The 24,042-nt window shown below is 42.2% G+C and overlaps 1 protein-coding gene across 1 annotated transcript in view; it reads right to left on the bottom strand.

Annotated features, from left to right (window-relative positions):
- Window positions 1-8,503: 8,503 nt before the first annotated feature.
- Window positions 8,504-24,042, bottom strand: part of LOC111865564 (tRNA (adenine(58)-N(1))-methyltransferase catalytic subunit TRMT61A) — a 220,908-nt gene continuing 205,369 nt past the window's right edge. Inside the window, exon 4 of the mRNA XM_023853712.2 lies at window positions 8,504-9,946. Coding sequence (XP_023709480.1) covers window positions 9,707-9,946 — 240 coding nt within the window. The 3' untranslated portion in view covers window positions 8,504-9,706. The remainder of the gene's footprint in view (window positions 9,947-24,042) is intronic.

Genomic DNA, 24,042 nt, shown 5'->3' with positions numbered 1-24,042 from the left:
AATTTAAAAATCTTCCTGTATACAAGTAATGTATTTAGAATGGAACAGTGATTTTTACGTACCTTTACACAGAACCCCAGAGAGACAATTCTTTGTCTTCCTTTCTTTTAGGTATATAAGAGGAAAATTAAGTTGCATTTCTGTATATTTTCATACGACTAAAACAAGACCCATACATACCTACTGAATCAGAAAGGATATTTGAAACACTACGGCCCTGGAACATTTGTTGTTGCTTCTCCCAGTGAAACTAGGATAAGTTTAGGCTTATAGGTAGTATAGGAATAAAATGTGAACGGCGGCAAAGCATTCTTCAAGGGCGATCAATCGCCACTTCACATGTTTCGGAGAGGCTTTCTGTTTTCATCATCAGAAACACTCTCCTGAATATCGGATTCTTATTATATATCGACCCGGTTCAACGTCCCAGACAGAAGTCTTCATAGCATGGATCTGTCCACTAAAACCACCTGACTTCATCATTATTGTTACAGCTGCTTATGTCCTTCGATTTGCAGGTTGAAAATACGTCCAAAATCTTTGCTTAGAATAAAGAATCATCAGAGTGTGGAAACACTCAGTGACACTCGCGGGAAGCATGATTAAGTAGCAGACATTACATATGCGCGTGGATAAGATCAGCCTACCGAAGCTTTCTTGTCTCTGGTTGACCTCCCCTTCTGCCTCTGACTCATTCATAGACAATAGGTTATCTGATATCAAGTAGTAATTCAATTATTTCCAGAATAAATACCATTAGTAAAGATGAGGTGGGATTTTAATGGTTAATATCATGAAATACCTTGAAATAAACGCAGATCACGGTTTACTGCCCATGTAAACTTACCGAGGGTTGTCATTTCCTTTTCTGTCAATCGACATTGTAAAACGATTAATCGAAATTCAAAGTGAATAAATACCACTATCTTATAATCTTGAAATTGCGGCTTCAATGTTTCTTTTTTTCCCCTCAATAGGAAGGTTTTCGCCTTACATGTTACGTCAGGAAATATAAATCTTGTATGACAAGAAAGGACTTTCCTTAACGTGGCCTTTTCTTGTATTATTTATTGTATATCCAATCGTGGAAGCCAATTGGCAAAGGGTGTGGGCGAGCCCATATATTTCATAAGAGAATCTGAGTGTAGCTTTCGAATCCAAATGTCAAGAAACGTATTTCTTCCTTTAAGTAACAAAAATCTATTTCAACAGAACCGTGTGGTCTTCTCAAATGGAATGGTGTTCCTGAAAAGTTCGAATATATATATACAGAGTTTTCTATATTGTGTTGTATACTCATGTAACAAACCAAGGACACATATTTATTTGTAAATCTAGGTGAATTCACAGTCCGCTTACACGCTGCGAGCGAGATATATCGCTTTAAATCGTTGATCCTTCCGAATAATATTTATTTTCTAGTGGTCTAGTGGTCAGAGTTCCTGGCTACAGATCCAGAGGTCCCGGGTTCGTTTCCCGGCGCTACCAGATTTTCTGAGAAGTAGTGGGTCTGGAACGGGGTCCACTCAGCCTCGTGAGGATAATCGAGGAGCTATTTCAAGGAAATAGCTGCTCCGGTCTAGAAAACCGAGATTAACGGCCTTGGGGATCCGTTGCGCTGACCACACGACACCCTCTATCCGCTAAAGTTGGCACTAGCTTCGCCGATAAGCGGCTGTCGCTCGGTCGGTATAGTTCGCTTGCAGACTAAAACCACGGAGTTTGTTTTGTTTGTAGTTCAGAATGCAATTGAAAGCAATTCTTTCCGCTATTAACACATTAACATGTGGCACTGATCTCATCTTCAAAGATTTAATCATTACAACTACACTACGTGAACGGCATAAACCTGAAGTAACTATAGCCATCAAATAGATCAAATAGTCCCCTTGATTTAGTATATTTATTGAAAACTGATAATATTAGAATTACGCCTACTTGTATACCTGCGTAAAACGTTTTTATTGCCTTCAGTACACAAGTTTGCTGAATAAAAGTCCCGAGTGTTCAACGAAATCTGCTGCATGGTGATTTTAGTTCCCACTGTAAGTTACAAATGAGCCGGGATAGCTCATTTGATATAGCGACTGGCTACGGGCTGGAGGACGGATGATACGGAGTTCGAGTCTCGGTGGAGCAAGAATTTTCTCTTCTCCAAATCGTCCAGGCCAGCTCTGGGGTTCACCAAACCTCCTTTACAATGGGTTACGGGGGCTCTTTCCTCGGGGGTAAAGCGGCCGGGGCGTAAAGCTGAACACTCACCTCCAACTTGTACCGAGGTCAAGAAAATATGGATCTGTACATCTACTACACGTCTTCATGGCGTAGTGCTTAATTAGTTATGCACAGGGGACAACTCTCTACGTTAAGAATATAATCTAGAAATCTGAATGATGACTTAAATTTCTACCTCACTGTCTGACGGTGACGCCCCCTTAAATGTTTTAGGCTAAGGAACGTGATATTTTTTCTGTTCTTCATTTAATTCGTGAATTTTGTATTAAATTTTTTCATAAAATTTCAGTTTCAAATAGAATCAACCGTACTTCTTTCCTTCTTCTTCTTCATACGCTTCTCGTATGAGATGTGTGAAGTGTTTTCTGAACATTCGTCATGGCCACACATGTTCACTGTTAGAAACTTCCCGTCACTACTTTGTGTTAGAAGCTTCCAGGAATCGGCAGCCTGCATGTGTTATAGCGTGCTAGGATAAAGATGTACAGCCGTGGACAGATTTATGTTCTGCACTGATGTTTATGAACTACACAGTTTCCTGCTTGGAACGTTTTAATTTATTGACAATTTCATGCATATAAAATATCTCCCTCCAATGGTTCATTGAATCACTGCTTCATCCCTTCACATCCATCATGAGAATTTGAACCTTGAGCCTGTAGCATTTCTGTGTCGCGCAATTGTCAGAATGATCGAACCTTATTCATTGAATGATTTATATTCATTTATTGATATGCGTTTAAGTTAGCTGGTTTGGAAACCTGCTACTCATATTGGAGCAACCAGAGTTACTTATTTGGTTGATTAGAGTTCCTCTTTTCTGTTTCGTAACTTCTTGCGCCGAATGTGCCATTTGGGATTCTTGACCTCTCTCAAGGACAGTCGAAGAAGTTCGTACATTTTCCTGACTTGAAGTCCAGACTTTACCAAGCGACTCATAACTTATCCAAAACATTTAAAAACAAAATCAAATACATATTCAGAAATGTATCTCTTCTGATATATGGTTTATTCTGTATAAAAGTTTTAGAAACAAATAAAAAACATTCTTATGGTACTTGGATGACAAGTGTCTTATAAAGTATTCCAACCGGTAAAATGTAATACGTTAGTACGGGAATCGAACTGTGGACCCCATGCTGGCGAGCGCCTCACTCGTTATGGCCACCAGAGTAGCTACTGTGGAGATACTATGTCATGAGATATGATTATATATGTAGGCATTGTTCATGCTGGATGCATGCTTGTAGCTGCAGCAGTTTGTACGTTGCAGGAAACCTTTTGTTGCGACTCGAGCCGTGACTTACTCGACTCCCAGATTTCATGTACAATCCCAGCAAAAATAAGGACACTGTTCAGGCCACTTGTGCTTTCCGTGTGTTCCATTTGTGGTGGGGCAGCCTCCTGAAATTCCTGTTTGGAAGAGTTCAAACCCTAATTGAAATTGTACCCTACAGCATTAACGCAATGTATTACAAACTGGTCGGTACAAAAAGGGCATAAATCCACATTATGTAAGGTAAAGTTGTACCTGTGCTTAACTAATTAAGCACTACTCCTTGAAGGCGTATGGGGGAGTATAAAGCCACATTTTCTTGACCTCGGCACTAGTTGGAGGTGAGTGGTCAGCTTCATGCCCAGGCCGCTTTACCTCCGGTACCCGTTGTATAGGAGGTTGGGTGACCCCAGAGCCGGTCTGGACGACATGGAGAAGTGAAAATTCTTGACCTTATCGGGATTCAAACTCCGACCTCTCGGTCGTCCAGCCCGTAGCCAGTCGCTATACCGACTGCACTATCCCGGCTCCTAACTGCATAACTTATCGTAAAACGTGTACAGACAGAATGACTTTCTACTGAAAATTTGAGGACAGAAAGGTTTAAAGAAATCATGTAATCAACATAGACGCACTAAGTCATGAATCATGAAGTTTCAAAATGGAACACATGAACTCCTACAGTGTGATAAGCCAGTTGAGTCATTCTGTCAGTTCTTGGGATTCTTGTTACGAACACTTTGAGGGCCGGATGGCGTTGTTGTGTAATGCGGTCACCGCTAGAGTCACGAGCCCTAGCGCAGGCAACACCGTGACGTCCACAACGTATATAAATATGACACGTTTATTGAAATGAGTACATCTTCACCGCCTGGCGTGGGAGCCCTGTTGAGTAGCCCCCGGGATATTCACAGTGCAGCGACAAGTACAGATATGTAGATCACGGGAGGTGCTTACAAAATATTGCTTTATATATATCAAAAATTGACATTATAATGCATTGCGGTATTGATGGTTATTGTGTCTGTAAGACAGATCGAAAGTAAGTCGTGACCTAATATCAATTCGCTTTATGATCATGATAATTTCTTTAATGTAGTCTTAATTTTATGTACTTACACATTGGAGTGTGCAATGTCCTTTGGGATTGTCTTTAGGGCTCTTTACATATAGCCTACACAATAACGAAATTAATTAATTTATTCCTTATTGGTCGATTCTAATGTAGAGGTTTCTGTTTTTTTAACAAGCCATGCATTCGGAAAAGCTCCTTGAAGGAAACTTAAAGATTCAATTCGACCCGTCCGAGAACGACGCCGATTAGCCCAAATTTCCATGTCTCGAACGACAGATTGGAACCAGAAGTACCAGTGATCGAGCTTCCGAGTACTACTTTCATTTACTTCTTTATGGCTTATTTAACAACACTTTCAGTAACCAGTGACGGCCTCTGTGTCTAGTGGTCAGAGTTCCTAGCTACAGATCCAGAGGTCCCGGGTTCAATTCCAGGAGCTACCAGATTTTCTGAGAAGTAGTGGGTCTGGAACGGGGTCCACTCGGCCTCGTGAGGATAACTGAGGAGCTATTTCAAAGAAATAGCGGCTCCGGTCTAGAAAACCGAGGTTAATGGCCGTGGGGATCCGCTGCGCTGACCACGTGGCACCCTCTGTCCGCAAAAGTTGGCACCAACTTCGCCGACAAGCGGCGGTCGCTCGGTCGGTATAGTTCGCTTGCTGACTACAGGCCATGGAGTTTGTTTTCTCTTTTTTTCGGTAGCCGATAAATTCTATACACCTGCAGAGCGGACAGTTACGTAAATGAATGGGAAAGGACGTGGAAAGAATGGAGCATGTCCTGTCTTAAGATATTGTTCCTGGAAATACTGAGTAAATCCATGAAAACCGTTAGCCAAGAGAATCTGTTTCCCGGCAGAGATTCGAGCCAGGCACCCCTGGATCATGGGTCAGAAGAGTTACTGTTGGAGGTGCTCAGTGTGGTCAGTACAGCGACTAATCGGCAATTATTTTTATCAGCGAAATTCTGTTAAATTAATGCAACACTTTCGCGTTGCCCCATTCAGCTCTCTCGCAGTTCTCTGACGTGCGCGAAGGCAAGCGAATTTCCGTCACATTCTCGGCGTAAGCGCGCAGACTCTTCTCTGACGCCGTAAAGTTGTCCCTACGGTTAATTAATTAAACACCACGGCATGAAGACACATCGGCGAGTGGAGGCACAGATCCACCATTCTTCATCTCAATGGTCAGTTTCACTCCTCGGCCGCTTTAACCCCCGAAAAATATCCCTGTGTCCCCATCCGATAAGAGGCTGGGTGGGCCCCAGAAGGGTCCGGACGTTGTGGAGTAGAGAAAGGTGACGCAGTAACGGAGTTCGAGCAAAATATGAAGCAAGTCACTTTCAACTATTCTTCTCCGAAAAGATTTACGTTGTTGCTACAGCTCAGAAATGATGGAGTACAGATTTTGCTTATGAAACCCTGTTTTCTTGTTCTTACATGCCTCTGAATCAATGACCGTAATAAAACCAATATTTGACCACCTGCGCGCATCCTCTTATTAAACCAATATTACCTCGACACATTACGAAGAAAAGCAATAATTTTGCATCGTTTGCCCAATATTGGCTACTGGTCTGTGCTGTGTAGCATTTCCACAAACATAAATCCTATTCGTAATTTAGAGGTCAAATATTTAGGGTTGAAAAGCACTTATTTTGCACCATCATTTGTGTAAGGAATTAGTAGAAGCTTATGCTTTTGTAGATATTTGTTCTCGAAGCGTATAGTGCAATTTGTTTTCAACATTCTCTCACTCGTTATGACTCTGTTTCAAGTCCTTTCTATTTATCTTCGAAAGAGGGAAAGAACCATCTGTTTCTGAACAACTATTTAAATATTGTTGTATCCTCACTATAAAGTGTCGCGTTCGAATCCCCATCTCAGTCCGTATTCGGACAGTAAGCACGATGTTTAATTTGTAATTATTGATTATAATGTTATATCCAAATTTCATACGCACGTGAATCGATGTTTCCAAGCAACGAATATATTATTATATTGTATAAGTCTTACTGTTTGATCACGACATATTTTTGTTATTAGAATCATCTGTCATCATCACTGTTGTTAAATTTACGTATGTACATGTGTGGTTGCATCTTCTGTTAAGTTAAGGAAAAAAGAATGATTTGTTTTATTATTTAAATTGTATAGACGCACTGTTATGATGTGAATTGTGTGACGTGTTTTTGTGTATGACGTGTGACAAATGGTTAAGGGATTGCTAAGTATTAAATACTTATTTTTTGTACTGTAAAAATATGAACATGAAGAAGGATTTGCTGATTGAATTCCACTATATACACGTGTTAATTTATTTAAAACAGTTTTAACAGAAAAAATGTTTATACTTACTAACTCATTCTATTAAGGATCAGTTCCATGTACTGTGCCCATTGTTCTGTACATCCCACATACAGCAGGAAGCATAATATATGCAACTTCTGGTTGTACACAACTGTCCTTTAACATGTAGGGTCTGATTAAGTTCCGTATTAGCCCGAATATAAGGAGAGTTATTTTTTTAACAACTGCTTCTTAGAAGCCTTATTTTCGGTCCTTAAGAATAAATATGAAGAAAATGATTGCAAGGTGTAACACTTAGAACTAAATGACAAAAGCAATTTTGTATAAAAAAATGTTTTTTAATTTTCTCGTTTGAGAAAAGGGGGGGGGTTGCCTTACATTCGGGCTTAAACAATACGTAAAAAAAAATAAAGGTAAGATTTCCCGCTATCTTTAAGCATAACGCCAAGACGTGGCTGTAAAGCTGTGTGGTGATGCTAGTCGGAGATAAGTGGCCAGTTTAACGCTCTGGCCGTCTTACGCCTGGAAACCATTCCCAAGTAGGTCTACGGTCTACAAGTTGGATAACTTGTTGGTCTGGACGTGTAGCCGACGAAAGAAAATCCGACTGGCCCTCTTTACCAGAACATAAAATATTCGGTATTCAGTGCACAAAGGCTGGGCAAGCATCAGACGGGTTGCATCTGTACGCGGCGTCGCAGGACAGAACACACGCCCCGACGGGGAGTTAACTTAGGTCATGTATATGTACACACAACGAACAAACCAACCCAATAACTAACTCACTGGAGTAAAGTCCTGCAGATGCAAATAGCCGCTAACCTATTCCGCAGTCTCATAACCCAAACACTCAGTGAAGTCCGTCACGTGACCCTATCCTCGGATAGATGAATCTGCCCCGGATTTCGAACTGGATAACAGCTGTCTGTACAAGTCACATGATTATGATTACCCTTTCTTCTTTTTAGAAGGTCGAGGGCTCGACCTCTGGGACTGAGCAATTTCATGCAGCGGGAACACTGCACTCAGGACACAGGCCTTCTCGGTTTGAATCTCGGCCCACCAACCAACAGTGCTGAAGGTCTTCCTGACACTCCTCAGTCTGTCCACGAATAATACCATAAAATGTACCGCGACCAATTCTTTTCAAAATTCTAACCACCTCACGAAATCTCCATATATCATTCAACGTTGTATAATGTTTTTAAATCGCACAGAATCGCTGAATAATCCAGAAATCAATTATAGACAGATGTCTCAGCCCTTCTGTTAAATCTGACATTGTTCGTGGTGTCCTTCGCCTCGTTTCAAGTTAAATTACTCCTTTTACAGAGAGGCTCAACATAAGGATTCACGACGCTGTAGATCTAACAACAGAAATACGAGACAGTAACTACACGGTACCTGCTTCAATTATCGTCTAAAAGCAGCATGTAAATACTTGGTTTTAACAATTATTCTGGAGGATGGTGTGACTTCCAGGCGAAATCCCGAGCTTGCTCCGTCGAACCAGTAGTCAAAAGAACCACTGAAGAATTGTGTTTCGATCATGGACAAAGGTAGAACACCTAGACAAGTGAGAGTGAAGTATTTCTCAAATATTTTATTATTATATGTAAATCTTACTTTACAGTTATAAAGAATAACAAAATCGTGAATTGGATTCTGTTCGTGCTAGAAAAAAGAAACTGTACTTTCTACGCCGAGTAAATTTATTTAATAATGCAAGTGAAAATAAACTCCTCAGGAATCTCTTAAAATTTATATTTTTATTAATATAAGTAGCGATCGCTTGAGAACTCAGGCCAAAAATTTATTATTGCAAATAATACGTTATCATATAAGAATAAAAACAAAAGAAATCATGTATTTTCTAAATTAAACTCATCAAGAAAACGTTAAGCTAGCTCACAGCTCAGTTATCCCATTTGATATTAAACAATGAAGCAGTGTATCACACAAAATAAATTATGTTTCAGCAAAGCTTCATGTTTTCTTAACACTAACTGATGCTTGGAAAGAACTAAACAGTTTATTATATGGTATCAGAGTGAAGAACTCTCGTACGTGTATACACAGCCGACAAGAAACACATACAATATATATTCATGTTACGAACATTTTCCTCCGTACTACAGACATCTTCGACTGAAGTTATTCATAAAATGGAAATAAAAAATAAGATAATTCCTACCAGCCATTTTCTGAATTCGTAACAACATCTGCAAACAAAACCTAAAAGACACACGTCACAACATCTGGCATATAAGAATAATAAATATTTCTGCAGCAGTGAAATGGATAATTGAAGGAGACAGTCCTGCAAATAACTGAGCAGCATGAAGAATGCTAAACAAAATATAGGGTTCCGATCGCCACGATTTTGACAGCGTTTCTAGGAAGAATAAAAGTTCAACCTCTATTCCGACAGGAAGTGGAGTTAGTGAAGCCCTTATGTTTGGTATAGGCGTTACGGCTGAACGTTGCTTTCTCCTGAATCGAGGAATCGGATGAAAGGGCAAGACATTTTGGTGTATCCTATAAAGATTAATGTTCCTAATTATAAAAAAGAGATCTTAAAGGTTGTACACGCTTTATTTTTGATACCATACTCGTGAATAACGTACTGGATCCAAGGAAAATTAGGAAGAGATATTTACCAGACATATTAACCGTTTCCATTATATGCACGAGATTATTTGTTTATAAATGCAGACTAATGCTCCTTCAATCAGTGGGAATGATAAAGTGATATGGGAACATAAATAAAAGAAAATGCATTTATTATCAAAATAGCATGAGCGAGGAAATGTTTAACACTGTGTGCTGCTCGGGCTAGGCTGATCCCGCATGGGGCGGGTGACTCTGGCCCAGACTGGGGGCAAGGTGGCGGCAGACAGGTACCCTGTGTGACCTGTCAGTGACTGGGGTGGCATTCCTGTCACAAAGCGACTCAGCTCTCTGTTGTCGGGTGACTTCCAGCCAGCCTTTTCTGGTTTCTGGCCTCCAGATATTCCAGCTGCAACTTGGGCGTCCTCGGCTGGGACACTTCTCTGAAAGAAGAGGTACGTACGTTGTGTATTACTTCACCTGTGGTTCACTTACACCTGACTGAAAAACTGAGATTAGACCCCGCCAAGGGGGTTTCTTACTGCGGTTAAGTGAAACAATTTGTTGAGGTGGAAATTTTGATTCGAGATGGGAATAAGTTCGAAATTTAAACCGTTATACAATAAGAAACTTCAGGACTAACACATGTCATCCATTGATGTTACGAAAAAAATGCGATGGGCTGAACGTGTAACTCGAATAGATGAGATAAGGAATGTATGGAGAATTTTAATGGGGATGCCTCTTAAAAGTGGTCATTTGAAATATCTAGTGGATTATCGTAAGGTAGCATAGAGCAGTGCTTCTCAACCGCCGGGTCGCGGCCCAGTAGTGGGCCCTGGCATCAATTATACTGGGCCGCGAGAGGCTCTTCTGGAATTTGTAGTTTTCATTTTCTAAGCATTTTTCATGAATAGATATTTTATAGTTAGCTTAATGCATGAACTTTAACAGAACTGGAAAGGTATTTACGAGTAAATTTGTTGGGACTGGGCCCTCGTCTTATAAAGAAAGAACTTACTGGGCCGCGGTCTCATAAAGGTTGAGAACCACTGGCATAGAGGTGTCGCGTAGTCAGCGCAACGAATCCCCACGCCCGTTAATTTCGTTTTTTCTAGACCGGAGCCACTATTTCCTTGAAATAGCTCCTCAATTATCCCCACGAGGCTAAATGGACCTCGTTCCAGACCCACTACTTCTCAGAAAATCTAGTAGGGCCGGGAATCGAACCCGGGACCTCTGGATCTGTAGCCAGAAACTCTGACAACTAGACGAGAGACGGAGTTTGTTTTGTAGCATTACAGTAATCTTAAACACTGTGAGGTTCGGAGATGTACAGAACTGTCCCACGATAGAGTCCAAAGATGGGTTGTGGTAGTAACCTACTGGGGCTTCGGGTTCTAGTGCCAGAGAGACAGCTTACTTCTCTCTTCATCCACTTGTAACTTATCAGCTTATTTGTGGATCATTATCCAAAATACGACAAAACTGAAACATGCAGGACACTTCGCATATCTGTGCATATAGCGCCCAAGTCCCTACGTAAGGCAAAATACCGAAAGGTCTTCAGCATACAAGACTCCGAAACTATCTAATTAGAGCCCTCTCTATTAATTATACTATGATAATGTAATATGGCGAAGGTGTTCTGGTCTTTTAATGTCAAAGTTGGCTGTCTTTTTACTCACACGAGAGATCAGCACACGCGGGCTCGGAATGCTGATTCCAGCTGTACGCTCTGTGGCCAGCAACTTGAAATAATGATGAATTCTGTTTTCTGGAATATAATGTCTTAAAGTCCGGTGAAATATCCCAGAAAACAGAATAACCACCGCTCTGATAATCTCAGATCCTACATATTTCGTGTCGCTTCAATTTATATTTTTTTTCTTAAAAAGTATATAAGACTGCCTCATATTTCCGATATTATTTTACCGTATTTCATCTTTGTACGCAAAATATAGTTACAAATTGACCGTTAATGTATATTTCGTACACGTAATAGAATCTGTGTTCCATATTACTGTCTGATCCGTGTCTCAATGGCGAAGAGTGATGTCACTGAAGACTTCTTGTTCGACCACACGTGAATAACTTCACCAAAGGAACTCGGCTTACCAGAATTGTCCTAAAATTGCAAAACGTCTTCGTGACACAGAATTATAAGAGTTTATTGATAGTTCTTTAAAAAATGTGCCCAATTAGATGCCTCGATTAAAGTACACATTCTGTAAAATTCAAATTTACGTTGAGGTATGCAGCCAGATGTACGTCTATACACGTAGTCATATTTTTTTGCTTGTACTGCGGCCACTTCTGGCCTATTGTACCAGCCCCAGATGATAGGTGAGGGTGATTGTGAAGCAATTGGTGGAATGAAGATTGGCAGGGGAAACCGAAGTACTCGGAGAAAACCTGCCCCAGCACCACTTTGTCCAATACAAATCCCACTTGACCAGACCCAGGATCGAACCCGGGCCGCCGGGATGGGAAGCCAGGGACTAACCGCTTGAGCTGTGGCGCGGCCATGTAGTGATATTAGTACAGCTGAAGAGGATTTTACGTAGTAACGTGGAGCACTGAGTAATTTTTATATCAATACCATTACGCGCGCACTGACGTAACTTCACGAATATTCTCCCGCGGCCCGATTTGACCTACATTGGATACCTTAATGTAAAAGGTAAGGTAAAGTTTGTGATGTACAGATCCAAGTTTTCTTGACCTCGGCACTAGTTGGAGGTGTGTGGTCAGCTTCACGCCCCTGCAACTTTACCTCCGGGAAAGAGCCCTCGGTGTTCGTTGGATAGGAGGCTGGGTAGGCCTTAGACCCCGTCTGGACGTCGTGGAGTAAATACTTGACCCTACCGGGTCTCAAACTCCAATCCCTCGGTCGTCCAGCCCGTAACCAGTCGCTATACCGACTACGTTATCGCGAGATGTTTCTTAATAAAACTGTTACCACCGTGTTTGAGCTAACCAATGTTACAGCGAGTAAACGTAAATGAAACTTAACCGTTAGAGCAATTTAGGCAGACTGTAAAGGCTTTTGGTAGGTCAAGTGATTGTAAATAAAACTCGAATTTTCGGTGTGTAGGATTTGAGCTTCTTGCAGAGGTGGATATGGAGAGTTCTATCTTCTGAGATCTAACGCCGTGTAGTCCGCTGAAGTCATCCGACGTTTCGCAGGAACATTTTTAGGATGGAAGAATAAGTCGAGCAAGAAATCAGCAGCGGTTGGCTACCTACTTCATGCTCGTTTATGGCTTATTCTTCGACTCCGAAGATGTAGGCGACATGTTCCTCCGAAACGTCGGTTGGCTTTTCGGGTCCGAATCTTGTATTTATTCCCAGTACATTACAAAGGACTGCTTGATAGCACCGTCATATGGGCCACGTCTGCTTCCTTCCAAATCTTATCCATTTCAAATTCATAAATCATTTCACACAACATATTGTACGCAGTTGAAAAAGCGCCCTTAAATAAAACAAGGAGCCATCAAAATCCTAAATAAAAAAAATACATAGTTTGTTTTGACGAACGTCTCGGGGAAGATGCTCCCCCCCAAATGTTGGTAACCACCTATCAGACTATACGGTCTTAGAAACCGAAAGATCTCAATTTTTACTGACATGCCAAAGCCCATAAAAGACGGGTGGTCTGAGCGTTATAAAGTCGTTCCAAACGACCATGTAATTAGCTGTGCAACGAGAAACACGTTAGGTAAACGTCGACGGATATTAACAAATTATTTCTATAAGCCAACGAAGAAGTCAGGAATACGATCTGCAAACACAACATTGTCGCGATGAATTTCCGTTAAAGTTTGCGACCTAATGAAACCGGCGGCATTCACCGCGACGGAACTCCTATTCAACTGTCTCAACGCAGATGTACTGGTCGCATTTTATTGCAAAGTAAACGGTGTTTGCAATCGTGACGCTGTGAAACCTCTGTCATTACCGTGGTAGAACTTTATTTACACTCCTGATAGTGATATTGATGGAAATGCCGTTACTCTCGTCACACATTGTTCCTGACAGGACTTCACCTCAGCAGACACCTGCTCACTATCTGAACCAAGGTAAGTCAAACCTGACGTCATATGTCGTATTTCTGTTCACGATTTAATGACGTACTGCCTAACGATCATAATATATTCCTCAAGGCACGGGCACCAGAGACTAGTCCTGCCCCAATTTCAACCATTCCAGTTATATTTTAGGGTTTCAAGTCTCACGTGGTAACATTGCCAAAGCACGGCAGGGAACTTTGGTGATGGAGCTGCCATCCTCTGCCTCAAGATTTATGTATTGTTTCATGGTTTGTTTCGCTTAGGCTCTAGAGGCCGTACCATAATTCGGGCGGTTAGTCGCCGGCTTCCAACCACGGCGGCCCGGGTTAGGTCATGTGAGATTTGTGGTGGATAAAGTGGCATTGAGGCAAGTTTCCTCCGAGTACTTCTGTTTCCCCTGCCAATTCGCATTCCACCGATTGCTCCAAAATCATCATCATCTATCATCTGGGGCTGGTATAATAGGTCAAACAGTGGCCGCAGTACCGAGTGCACTCAAGGGGAGCTCTATTTCAGGGAACACTTCTGGCGTGTCTTGGCAAACCACTGATTGGTTGTGTGGCTATATGGAAACAGCCCAATTTGCCTCATTGCTTCGCTCAGACGCGCTACAAACATTAAGGAAAAGAAATTTAGAAATGGTACCCTATACATAACACACTAAAATAGTGAACCAGAGTTTCAGATCAACTGTCAGGAAATACTGGCTCTTGAGGAAACATACTATGGCGAAGATAGCGAACAGGACGTTTAGTGGCGTAAGAAAAACCATGGGAGAATATGTCTAGAAGTGGCGCTTCAACAGCATGGCTATTCGTGCGAGAATTGGCCTGTCTCCCCTCATGTTACAACGTATCAATTTTACTCACCACCCGCGTTTTTCATGTTAGCATACTTTTTATATATACTCTCCCCCTTCTCTACGCTACATAGTTCTAGGCCAATCATTATTTCTAAGTGTCGTATTATTTCCGCAAATGTACTTAACGGAAAGTCGCGGATGAGTGGCTATACTGCTGCTTCATATTCTGGAGATTCCGAGTAGAAATGGCGGTCCACAGACCGGCTATCCTGATGATGTCCTTATAAGTCCTCAGTTCAGGCAGTGCCATAGCTCAGGCGGTTAGTAATCGGCGTCCTACAGATCCCAGGTCAGGTCATATGGGATTTGAGGCGGACGAAGTGGCACTGGGGCGGGTTCTCTCCGATACTTCGGTTTCTCCTGCCAAGTCCCATTCCATCAACTGCTCCACATTCATTAATCGTCCCACCAACAACGCTACATCGTCTCGAAACTGACAGCGCCATTACGAGTAAGTGAACAACCCCCAGACAGACTCTGCGAGCGTACCGTAAATTAGGTCATTACATCCCATATCCAATTCATTTTCACTAATCGCCCTATCACTCGACGCTATGTAGCTTAACGTGAGCTAATGAGATGGACGTTAAACGAAACTAAATATAGTCCACATCGGTGAGTGCTCAAAAGCGCAGTCTCCGATTTCTTTCCGCTGTAGAATGTTTTTCGTATTGTACGAATCGAAGTTCTCGGTTATGGAACGTCACGCCATATAGTATGACAGAAGCTTACCGGTGTTTCGGAAGAACTTATTGCCTCGGTCTTCAGGGTATAACATTAAGACAAGCAACCATGAAGTAGAGCCGCCTTTCTCGGGAAAGAGGAACATTCTTCACTTGGCATTTATCTGTCCGTAAACACTTTTAAATGCACCTGAAGACGCGATTGTAGCTTAAATTCATTACGCATATGAAGGACCACGAACTGGTGCCAATGAAAAGTAGCATGGGTTTAAATCTTCGAAAAATCATATGGACATTGTACTATAGACAATTTCAAACATCTGAATAGCGTCAAGATATAAGTGGAGAAGAATATATATATATATATATATTTCAACATCTCTTAGTTCAAAAAATAAGCAACTTCGGTTTACTGGTACAGAACATTCAGAATTTCTGCTTTTTTATTTTGGACTTTGTGCACCATCCGGTATTCTAGAAACTAGAAAACAACGTTTCGGAAGCTGGATCTGTTTCCGTCCTCAGGTGAGGGGGAAGACATCTACTTTGTTCTGTCCCTTAGAAAGAGCCAGACCCAACGGAGAACGTGTCTCAGCCTTCACCTGAGGACGGAAACAGACCCAGCTTCCGAAACGTTATGTTTCCTAGTTTCTAGAATACCGGATGATGGACAGAGTCCAAAAATCCCAGTAATTCTGAGCATTATACACCACCGTCGGAGCCCCTTAGAATCTACAGGTACAGAACAGTTAACAGAACCTGAGTACAGCGCCGTTTGGCGGCACTCGCTGTCATGTTGCGGATTTTTGTGTTTCGCAGTACCAAGAGCTGACACTGGGAAGCGAATGATATTCACAGATGACACTGCCACATTCAGAAGGCAAACCGAGAGATAACATTCCGCTAAGACATCCTAAGAGAAAGAATTCAGAAAGGGATTTTTACAGTTTCGCGAATCTGTGAGAGAAATGTGCCCATTTTAAGTTCCAAACAAGGACGAGATGGTAAAATCCCTGTATCCTGAACATATCTGCACATTTCTTTTGTTCATAACCTGAAAATGAAGACAGAAGCAAGTGTTCTTGTGAAAGTTTAACGACCCTGTCACTAAGCATTGTTTGATCTTTCACTTCCATTATTCTATATTATATTGAGATCTGTTGGGGCATTTCCTACGTGGAAATCCACTCAACACTGTACAAGGGGACGCACTTAATGGCAGGGTTCCAGTTAACCAACACTCGCGAGAAATGTCCGCCGGAATGCACGTAAGCCATGGTTATCAAGGATTTGGAAAGGCTCCAGTTAAAATCATTCCAAACGGTGATCTAAATTGGTCATGGAGGTGAGAAGATGGCGAGGTACCACTAAAATGGAGCTCCTTCAAGGCCCATTCATTGTTGGTGTCATTATGCGTTCTTTGCATGAAGTTCAAACAATGGAAATATAATGGGAAGCTCATGTGCGTTATATCTCCGAAACTACCGAAGAATTTTGATTAAATTTGACACTCATGGTCTACAGTAAATTTGCTGTGAGAATTTAATTTTGATTCGTATGTGTCAAGTGAGTATAAATTAAATTTTACCAGAGTTCAAATAGATTATTATCGATTTTTTCTAAGAAAGAGGGCTCATCCTACACGAATTAGTACCTGCCATACTAGGTAGGTATCTACAACTTCCCCCACCCCCACACACACGGTGAATATTTGAGTAAATACACGCAAAAATTAATTTCATCTGAAATGAACCTTTCGCCTATTAATATAAGATATTAAATCGTCATCTAAGCACATCTAATTTATTTTTATGCTGATTGAACCTGAACGGTATCGGCATTGGCTCCGATTTCTTTGGCAAGTCACGTTTGCATAAATATATTTTGGTGAATTTTCGCGTAGTCCAAATTTTAACGAGCTTTTACATAGCTCAGTGGCCGGCGCGTAAGGCTAACAACCTTACCTCCATTTGTAAGCCTATTTTCTAAATAATTTGGGTCCTTCAACGCCTCACAACCCCATGGGCCTTCACGCCCTGTTACAGGGATAGCTTTATTTTCTTTTACTTTTACAGTCATTAAAGTAACTGACTACAAGTTGGACATCTGGAAGTAAATTCCGATAGAGTACTCGTATTGTGATAGGTCCCTTATTAAACAACACTTTTCAAACGCGGAACGGCCGTAACATATTTTAAGGCAAGCCTAATATTCTGAAATCCTCTTCTCCAACAAGCATAGGGTGCTTTCTTCTCGGTGGGTAAAGAGGCCGGAGCACTTATCATCCCTAACATTCAACTTGTTTTTGGTGTCTACATAGAACTGAGCTTTGAAGTATCAGAGGAAAGTTAGAGCAAATATTGGACACACCCTTTTAGAGAGTATATCATCATCATCATAATCAACATATTCTTCTTCTTCTATTCCTCTTGTTTCCACTTGGTGCATAGGGCATCCGTGAAACGCATCGTTTCACGCCAGTGTCTTAATCTTAGGCAGTCGGTAGGACTCCTTGGACGGGGAATCGGCCCGTCGCAAGGTCGCTTCCCACGCAATGAACACCTCAAACGCACAATAAACGCACAATAACTTGAGTGGGATTTGAACCCACGATTCCAGTGTTCGAGCGGGCGAAGATATTTCATGTCTTAGACGGCACGGCCAGTGTGGTCGGTGGGAGTAATACGTACTGCATGATAAGGGCAATAGTTTCTGCTTCATGATGCATCAATCTTCGAACAAGCGGCCACTCCGTTTCAACCTCCTTGTCTAGACTGATGTGCCTCTTACGTACATTTCAGCGACTGATTGCCGGAGTGACAGGAGATAATGCGCACAGTCAAAATGTACTCTTCATATTCACAAGAGAGGAGCATCTGTGCGCAAGCGGTTTTAATTACTACGCCCTCAATTATCGTTACTGAAAATCCATGCCTGTACTGTTACTGAAGGAGACGGCGTTTTTGAGGAAGCTACGATGTAAACAATATAATTCAGGAACCTAGGAATATGTGCGGAGGGAACTGGAACGACAAGAAGAGGCGAAGTCATTTGATTTGTGTCATTTTCTACACGGGGCACTATGCTATAAGTCGGAAGGTCGCCGGTTCGATTCCCGACGAGGTTAATTTTTTCAATTGACTTAATCCTCCCAGCCGCACTATGGCCCTGGGGTCAACTCAGCCTCTAACAGAAATGAGTAACATTAACCTTCCTTGGGGTGAAGGGCGGTCGGCGCGTAAGGCTGACAACCTCACCGCCATCTGTGAGCTGAGTGTCTTAAAATGTGGCAGCCTCGACATCTCACACCCTATGGGCCTTCAAGGCCTGCCTGTTACAGGGATAGCTTTACTTTTACCTTCTACCATTTTCTACACTTATACAGAAGCCAAGCAGCAAAATGAAGTCCTTCAAAAGAGTAAATGGACATATTAATAAAACAGAACTAAAAAATCAAGACATAAGGAAGAAACTGAATATGTAGGCCGCGCCATAGCTCAAGCGGTTAGTAGCTGGCTTCCCAACGCGGCGGTCCGGGTTCGATCCCGGGTCTGGTCAAGTGGGAATTGTGGTGGACAAAGTGGCGCTGGGGCAGGTTTTCTCCGAGTACTTCGGTATCCCCTGCCAATCTTCATTCCAAGAAATTCCCATCATCATAATCACCCGGGGCAGGCTACAATAGGCCAATCAGTGGCCGCCGTGCCGAGTGGACTCAGTTGGACTCCACCCCCCATTAAGCGAATTAAAAAAAATACTGAATAAGTACGATATGGGCTACGATGCAAATAGAACAGATGGCCACAGGAAAAAGAAAAACTTGTTATCTCACCGTAGCAGAATGCAATCCGGCACTGACCACAAGGATATACATGCAGCCTGCAAGGGAGACTCATGAGTAGGAACATGAGCCTCATCTGTGGACAGCAAGTAAGAAGGAGTCCAAATCTGAAGGCGAAACTAAGAGAATCTTGTTAGCTGTAACACTCTAGACTCGTGTTCAGGTGGTCCTCCGTTCAAATGTCAGCCGGAACACCGGATATCTCGAAGCATTTCGTGGTTTTCCTCAATCCCCGCAAGAAAACATCGGGATAGTGCTTTGATTAGGTCATGATCATTTCATCATTCACAAATCCCATCACAGGTCGATGCTGTATACACACGCTAGACACATGTATCCTCGCAAAGAAACCTCACACGTAAATAATTACTGAAGGTGAAGTACGGGAGGCTGTGTCTCTAAGGCCAAATTAATTATTAACCTCCAACCCACGCTTAAGTCCACAGAGGGCACTCCGCCGTTAAGATGACGATATTGACTGGCTCTTACGTAATGCAGCGTCAGCGGGAAGTTACTCATGAATGGAGAAAGAGTAGGGGTTTGTAAGGAGAAGGCCATCATCTATCTGAAGGCAACATTTCGGATTTCATCAGGAGTGTGTTTTCCTGTGTCTTGAAACATGTCAGTACATAAAGAATCATGGAATCATGACGTCCTCACCGACATCTGTGAGCCGATTGTCTAGAAAATGTGGGAGCCTCGACACGGATAGTTTTACCTTACCTTCCTACCGACTTCGAAAAGAAAGGACGGTGCTTTAAATAGGCCACGATCGCTTGTTGCGATATTTCTCCCGTTTGGCCGCTCACAGGTTACTTGCCCTATATGCCACGAAGGATCTGCTGTTGTTAGGTTTGTACTCTTTATCATACGAGAATCGGCTTTCAAGATAATTGTAAGTTACTTTTATTGCGTATATTCATATCAAATTGTATGATTGCGTAAATCACTAAATTCTTTTGTGAATGATGATTCACATGGAATTAACCAAAGATAACCCATAAAGTGGTCGAGATTCGAACCGATTCCTCCTGAGTACACAGGGTTATCACTACACCAGTCTGCTTTGTACGACATCTGTCTGCCAGATACAAGCCCACACAAATGGTCCATCTACTTACCCAAAGTTCAACTGTTCGTTCAGGCAAGGCAGGCCCTTCATTTCGTTTGTTTTAACTGTAATATATTTTGCAATGAATATTTCCAGTGCAGGTTTTGCTCTGAAGCTACAAAAAGTAGAATTTATACAGGGTTCAATGCTCCTGTCCGCCTGTTATTACGTTGTTAAAGTGTAACTTAAATCAACGACTAATCACACACCCGCGCTAAGTAATGGGCAGTGGAAATAAACAGAGAGGAAAGAAGCCTCTTGCCCGGAGTGTCATCAGTGTCTTGCCAAAAAAGGATTATATTGAGGAAACCTCAGGGTTATCCTATATAAAAAGAGTCTTGTCCTTAGAAACGGCCCTAGACTTCAGATTTTGCGTAAACAAAAGAATTTTGTGTTTTACGCAGTCATACAATTTGATATGAAAATACCCAATAAAAGTAACTTACAATTATCTTGAAAGCCGATTTTCATATGATAAAAAGTACAAACCCAACAACAGCAGATCCTTCGTGGCATATAGGACATGTCACCTGTGAGTGGCCAAACGGTAGAAATGTCGCAACAAGCGATCGTGGCCTATTTAAGGCACCGTCCTTTCTTTTCGAAGTCGGTAGAAAGGTAAGGTAAAGCTATCCGTGTGGAGGCCCATAGGGTTATGAGACGTCGAGGCTCCCACATTTTCTAGACAATCGGCTCACAGATGGCGGTGAGGTTGTCACCCTTAACCCCAGGAAAATTACTGGTGCTCATTTCTGATAGAGGTTGAATCGACTCCAGGGCCATGGTGCGACTGTAAGGAATATGTCAAAAGAACAATCCAATCATCTCAACGGGATTCGAACCCGCGACCTTCCGGCTTGTAGCATAGCACCTCAACCAACTAGGCTACCACGTGCCTTATTTTCAAATTCGGTACCTGGGCTTAGTAGCCGGTCCAGGTCTCCTACGTACTGAATGAGAGTCGAGTAGGTTATCGTTGTGACAATCAGCCCGGTTGTGTCTGGTATTCAAAGTAGGCACTGTTAACTTTCCCGGCAAAACATGGCACCTCTGTTCCATGAAATATCGTAATAAAGTATCACCATAAAGGATATGGGCAAATGAAATACATGTATAACTTGGAGTGTACAATTCATACGAACTATAATCTGGCCGCGCCATAGCTCAAGCGGTTAGTCGCTGGCTTCGCACCGCGGCGGCCCGGGTTCGATCCCGGGGTCCGGTCAAGTGGGATTTGTGGTGGACAAAGTGGCGCTGGGGCAGGTTCTCTCCGAGTACTTCGGTTTCCCCTGTCAATCTTCATTCCACCAACTGCTCCACAATCACCCTCACTTATCATCTGGGGCTGGTACAATAGGCCAGAAGTGGCCGCAGTAAAAGGGACTTAGTCCCACCCCAATAGCAATAAAAAGAAAACTATAATCTGGCGAGACGTATGAAGAGTTCTATTTTCTGGAATAGAACGCCGTGTAGTTGGCTGAAAGCAAATAGACGTTTCGGAAGAACATGTCGCCTCAATCTTCAAGATTGAAAAATAACCCAAGAAAAAAAACATGTAGCAGGTTGGAAGCAGAACTTATTGGTCTCTTGCTTGGTTTATTCTTCTATCCCGAAAATAGAGGTGATATCTTACTCTGAAACGTGGTTGACTTACAATGGACTACCTGGAGTTATATCCCAGAAAACAGCTCTTCACTGACCTCAACTCCTACTGATGAGATATATGTTTCGCTTCATCGAATATAAATCTTTAGAATTTGATTTTGAGCTATAGCCACTCGTATTTTAAAGAATTCGGTCTTAATCTTAGACTATTTACGAGACGAAATAGTTGGAAGTTCGGATGTACCAATTTAATGCAGTTCTGTAACAATCTTAGAAACACTGCTGCATACAGGCGCGCTCATATCGCATTAATAATGTTTGATAGACGATTAAGATGCTAATAAGGATACAGCCCATACAATACGTGTATAATGTTGGATTCGAGTATATTCTCTCGATTGGATGATTGACCAAGTAATTGCTTCATTCGATCATTCGTTGGAGGGTAGGTTCAAAGCCAGTTTAACTGTACAGGTTAATCGCGAGTTAAAAGTACATCAGAGAATCCAAACTTGGAACTAAATTCACTGATTTTCTTTATTTTTATCATTCTTAGTGGGGTGGGACTAAGTCCCTGTACTGCGGCCACTTCTGGCCCATTGTACCAGCCCCAGATGATAGGTGAGGGTGATTGTGGAGCAATTGGTGGAATGAGGATTGGCGGGGGAAACAGAAGTATTAGGAGAAAGCCTACCCCAGTGCCACTTTGACCACCACAAATCCCACATGACACCTGGGCTCCAACCCGGGTCGCCGCGGTGGGTAACAGGTGTCTAACCGCCTTAGATATGGTACGGCCTTTGAATTCACGCGGTTTCGAGGAAACGAACTGACAAACATATTTCCGCGGAGATACTATTCTTGGGCACAAACCATTGCTGCGTGTTAAGCGTGTTCATGGATACGGAAATGAAAAGTAGACTCATGGAGAACAGCTTGTCGCGGTGGAAGCAACAAACATCTCGTAGCACAACTCAACGCCGTATAAACGGCTGTCTAGATAAGAACCGGAGCAGTCGCAGTAGAACGCAGAACCAAGAACTAAGCGATTTGTAAATCAGAATTGAGGCATTCGTAACTCTGAGCCAAGTCAGTCACAGCAGAAGACAGTCGTAGTCCTGTCAGAATGGAGCGAGTCTGAGGCAGTCACTGATTGTGAGCTGTTGTAATTGTGATTAACAGAGATTCTAAGAGAACGCGTTAATAAAATCTGTCATCCAATCCAAAACCCGTTAGTATTTGTATTCGTCACGCTACCAAGCACACGAACGTGTAGGTGGGGGGATAATAGAAAAATAGGATGTCGTATGGGCTGGATTCATCTTATTAAGGATAGGGGCCAATGAAGGACTCTTGTGAACATGGTAATGAACCTTTTTTTTCCCTCTTCCTTCCCATTTTGGAGCACAGGGCTGATTTCACAGTTTCATTGATCATTTTTACACATGGTAGGACTCCTTGGACGGGTGATCAGCTCGTCGTAAGGCCTCTACCTAAACACAGGACAACATAAACATAGAATAAACGCATACACACAAACATCCGTGGCTTGTGTGGGATACAAACCCACGATCCCGGCTTCAGAGCGAAGACAGTACATGCCTTATACCGCTCGGCTAACGTGGCCAGCTAATGAACCTTTGGGTTCCATAAAAGACTGGGAAATACTTGAGTATTTTCGCGACTGGGGTTTTCTAAAAATGGACGCAGCTACCAGGAGTTCGTTCGTGTCAGTATCAGCACACCCCTGAGACGGAAGTTTACGGGCAGCTAACCTCGGCGCCCTCCACAGAATAGTCGGACTGTACATGCTCATATCGAACGCAGTGTGTATTTAATCATGTTTAGGTTTCCATTAGTGTGAGCCCTCCCAGTAATTCGCGGGTCGTAGGAAAGGTTACTATCTCATCGTGAAGAAGACCCACAGCGGTCCGAGCCAGAGACAAGGCATCAGAACGAGATCACTAGTTGATGCTGGTAATGGTCCATGAAGGCTAATGAGTACCAAGAACAAACGCAACATAAATTAAGAGGTACAAAAGTCTAGTATTTTTATTATTCTCCCTTCTCTATCTGATGAAATAAGAAATTTATGACTGTAAATTAGATATTCAGACCGGCTCTTACGATGTTTTCTTACCAGGGTCCATATTTTTTTTTCGTAATGCTTGCATATGAAAATTTTAATTATATTTATTTGATGCTACAACTTAGAAACCCACTCATAAGAACCGGTATCATGCAAGGTCATTTAGAGCGCACCTTTCTCAGTCTACTATTTTTATTTCATACAGAAAATGAAGCTTTCTGTATCTTCACATCCTATAGGGCCGCTTTCGAATCAGTACGTCACATTTCATGGCA

This window comes from Cryptotermes secundus, unplaced genomic scaffold (assembly GCF_002891405.2).
Source record: "Cryptotermes secundus unplaced genomic scaffold, Csec_1.0 scaffold836, whole genome shotgun sequence".
NCBI classification, from domain to species: Eukaryota; Metazoa; Arthropoda; class Insecta; order Blattodea; family Kalotermitidae; genus Cryptotermes; species Cryptotermes secundus.
The sequence above is the reverse complement of the archived record's forward strand: the minus strand, read 5'-3'. Positions and strand labels throughout refer to the sequence as shown.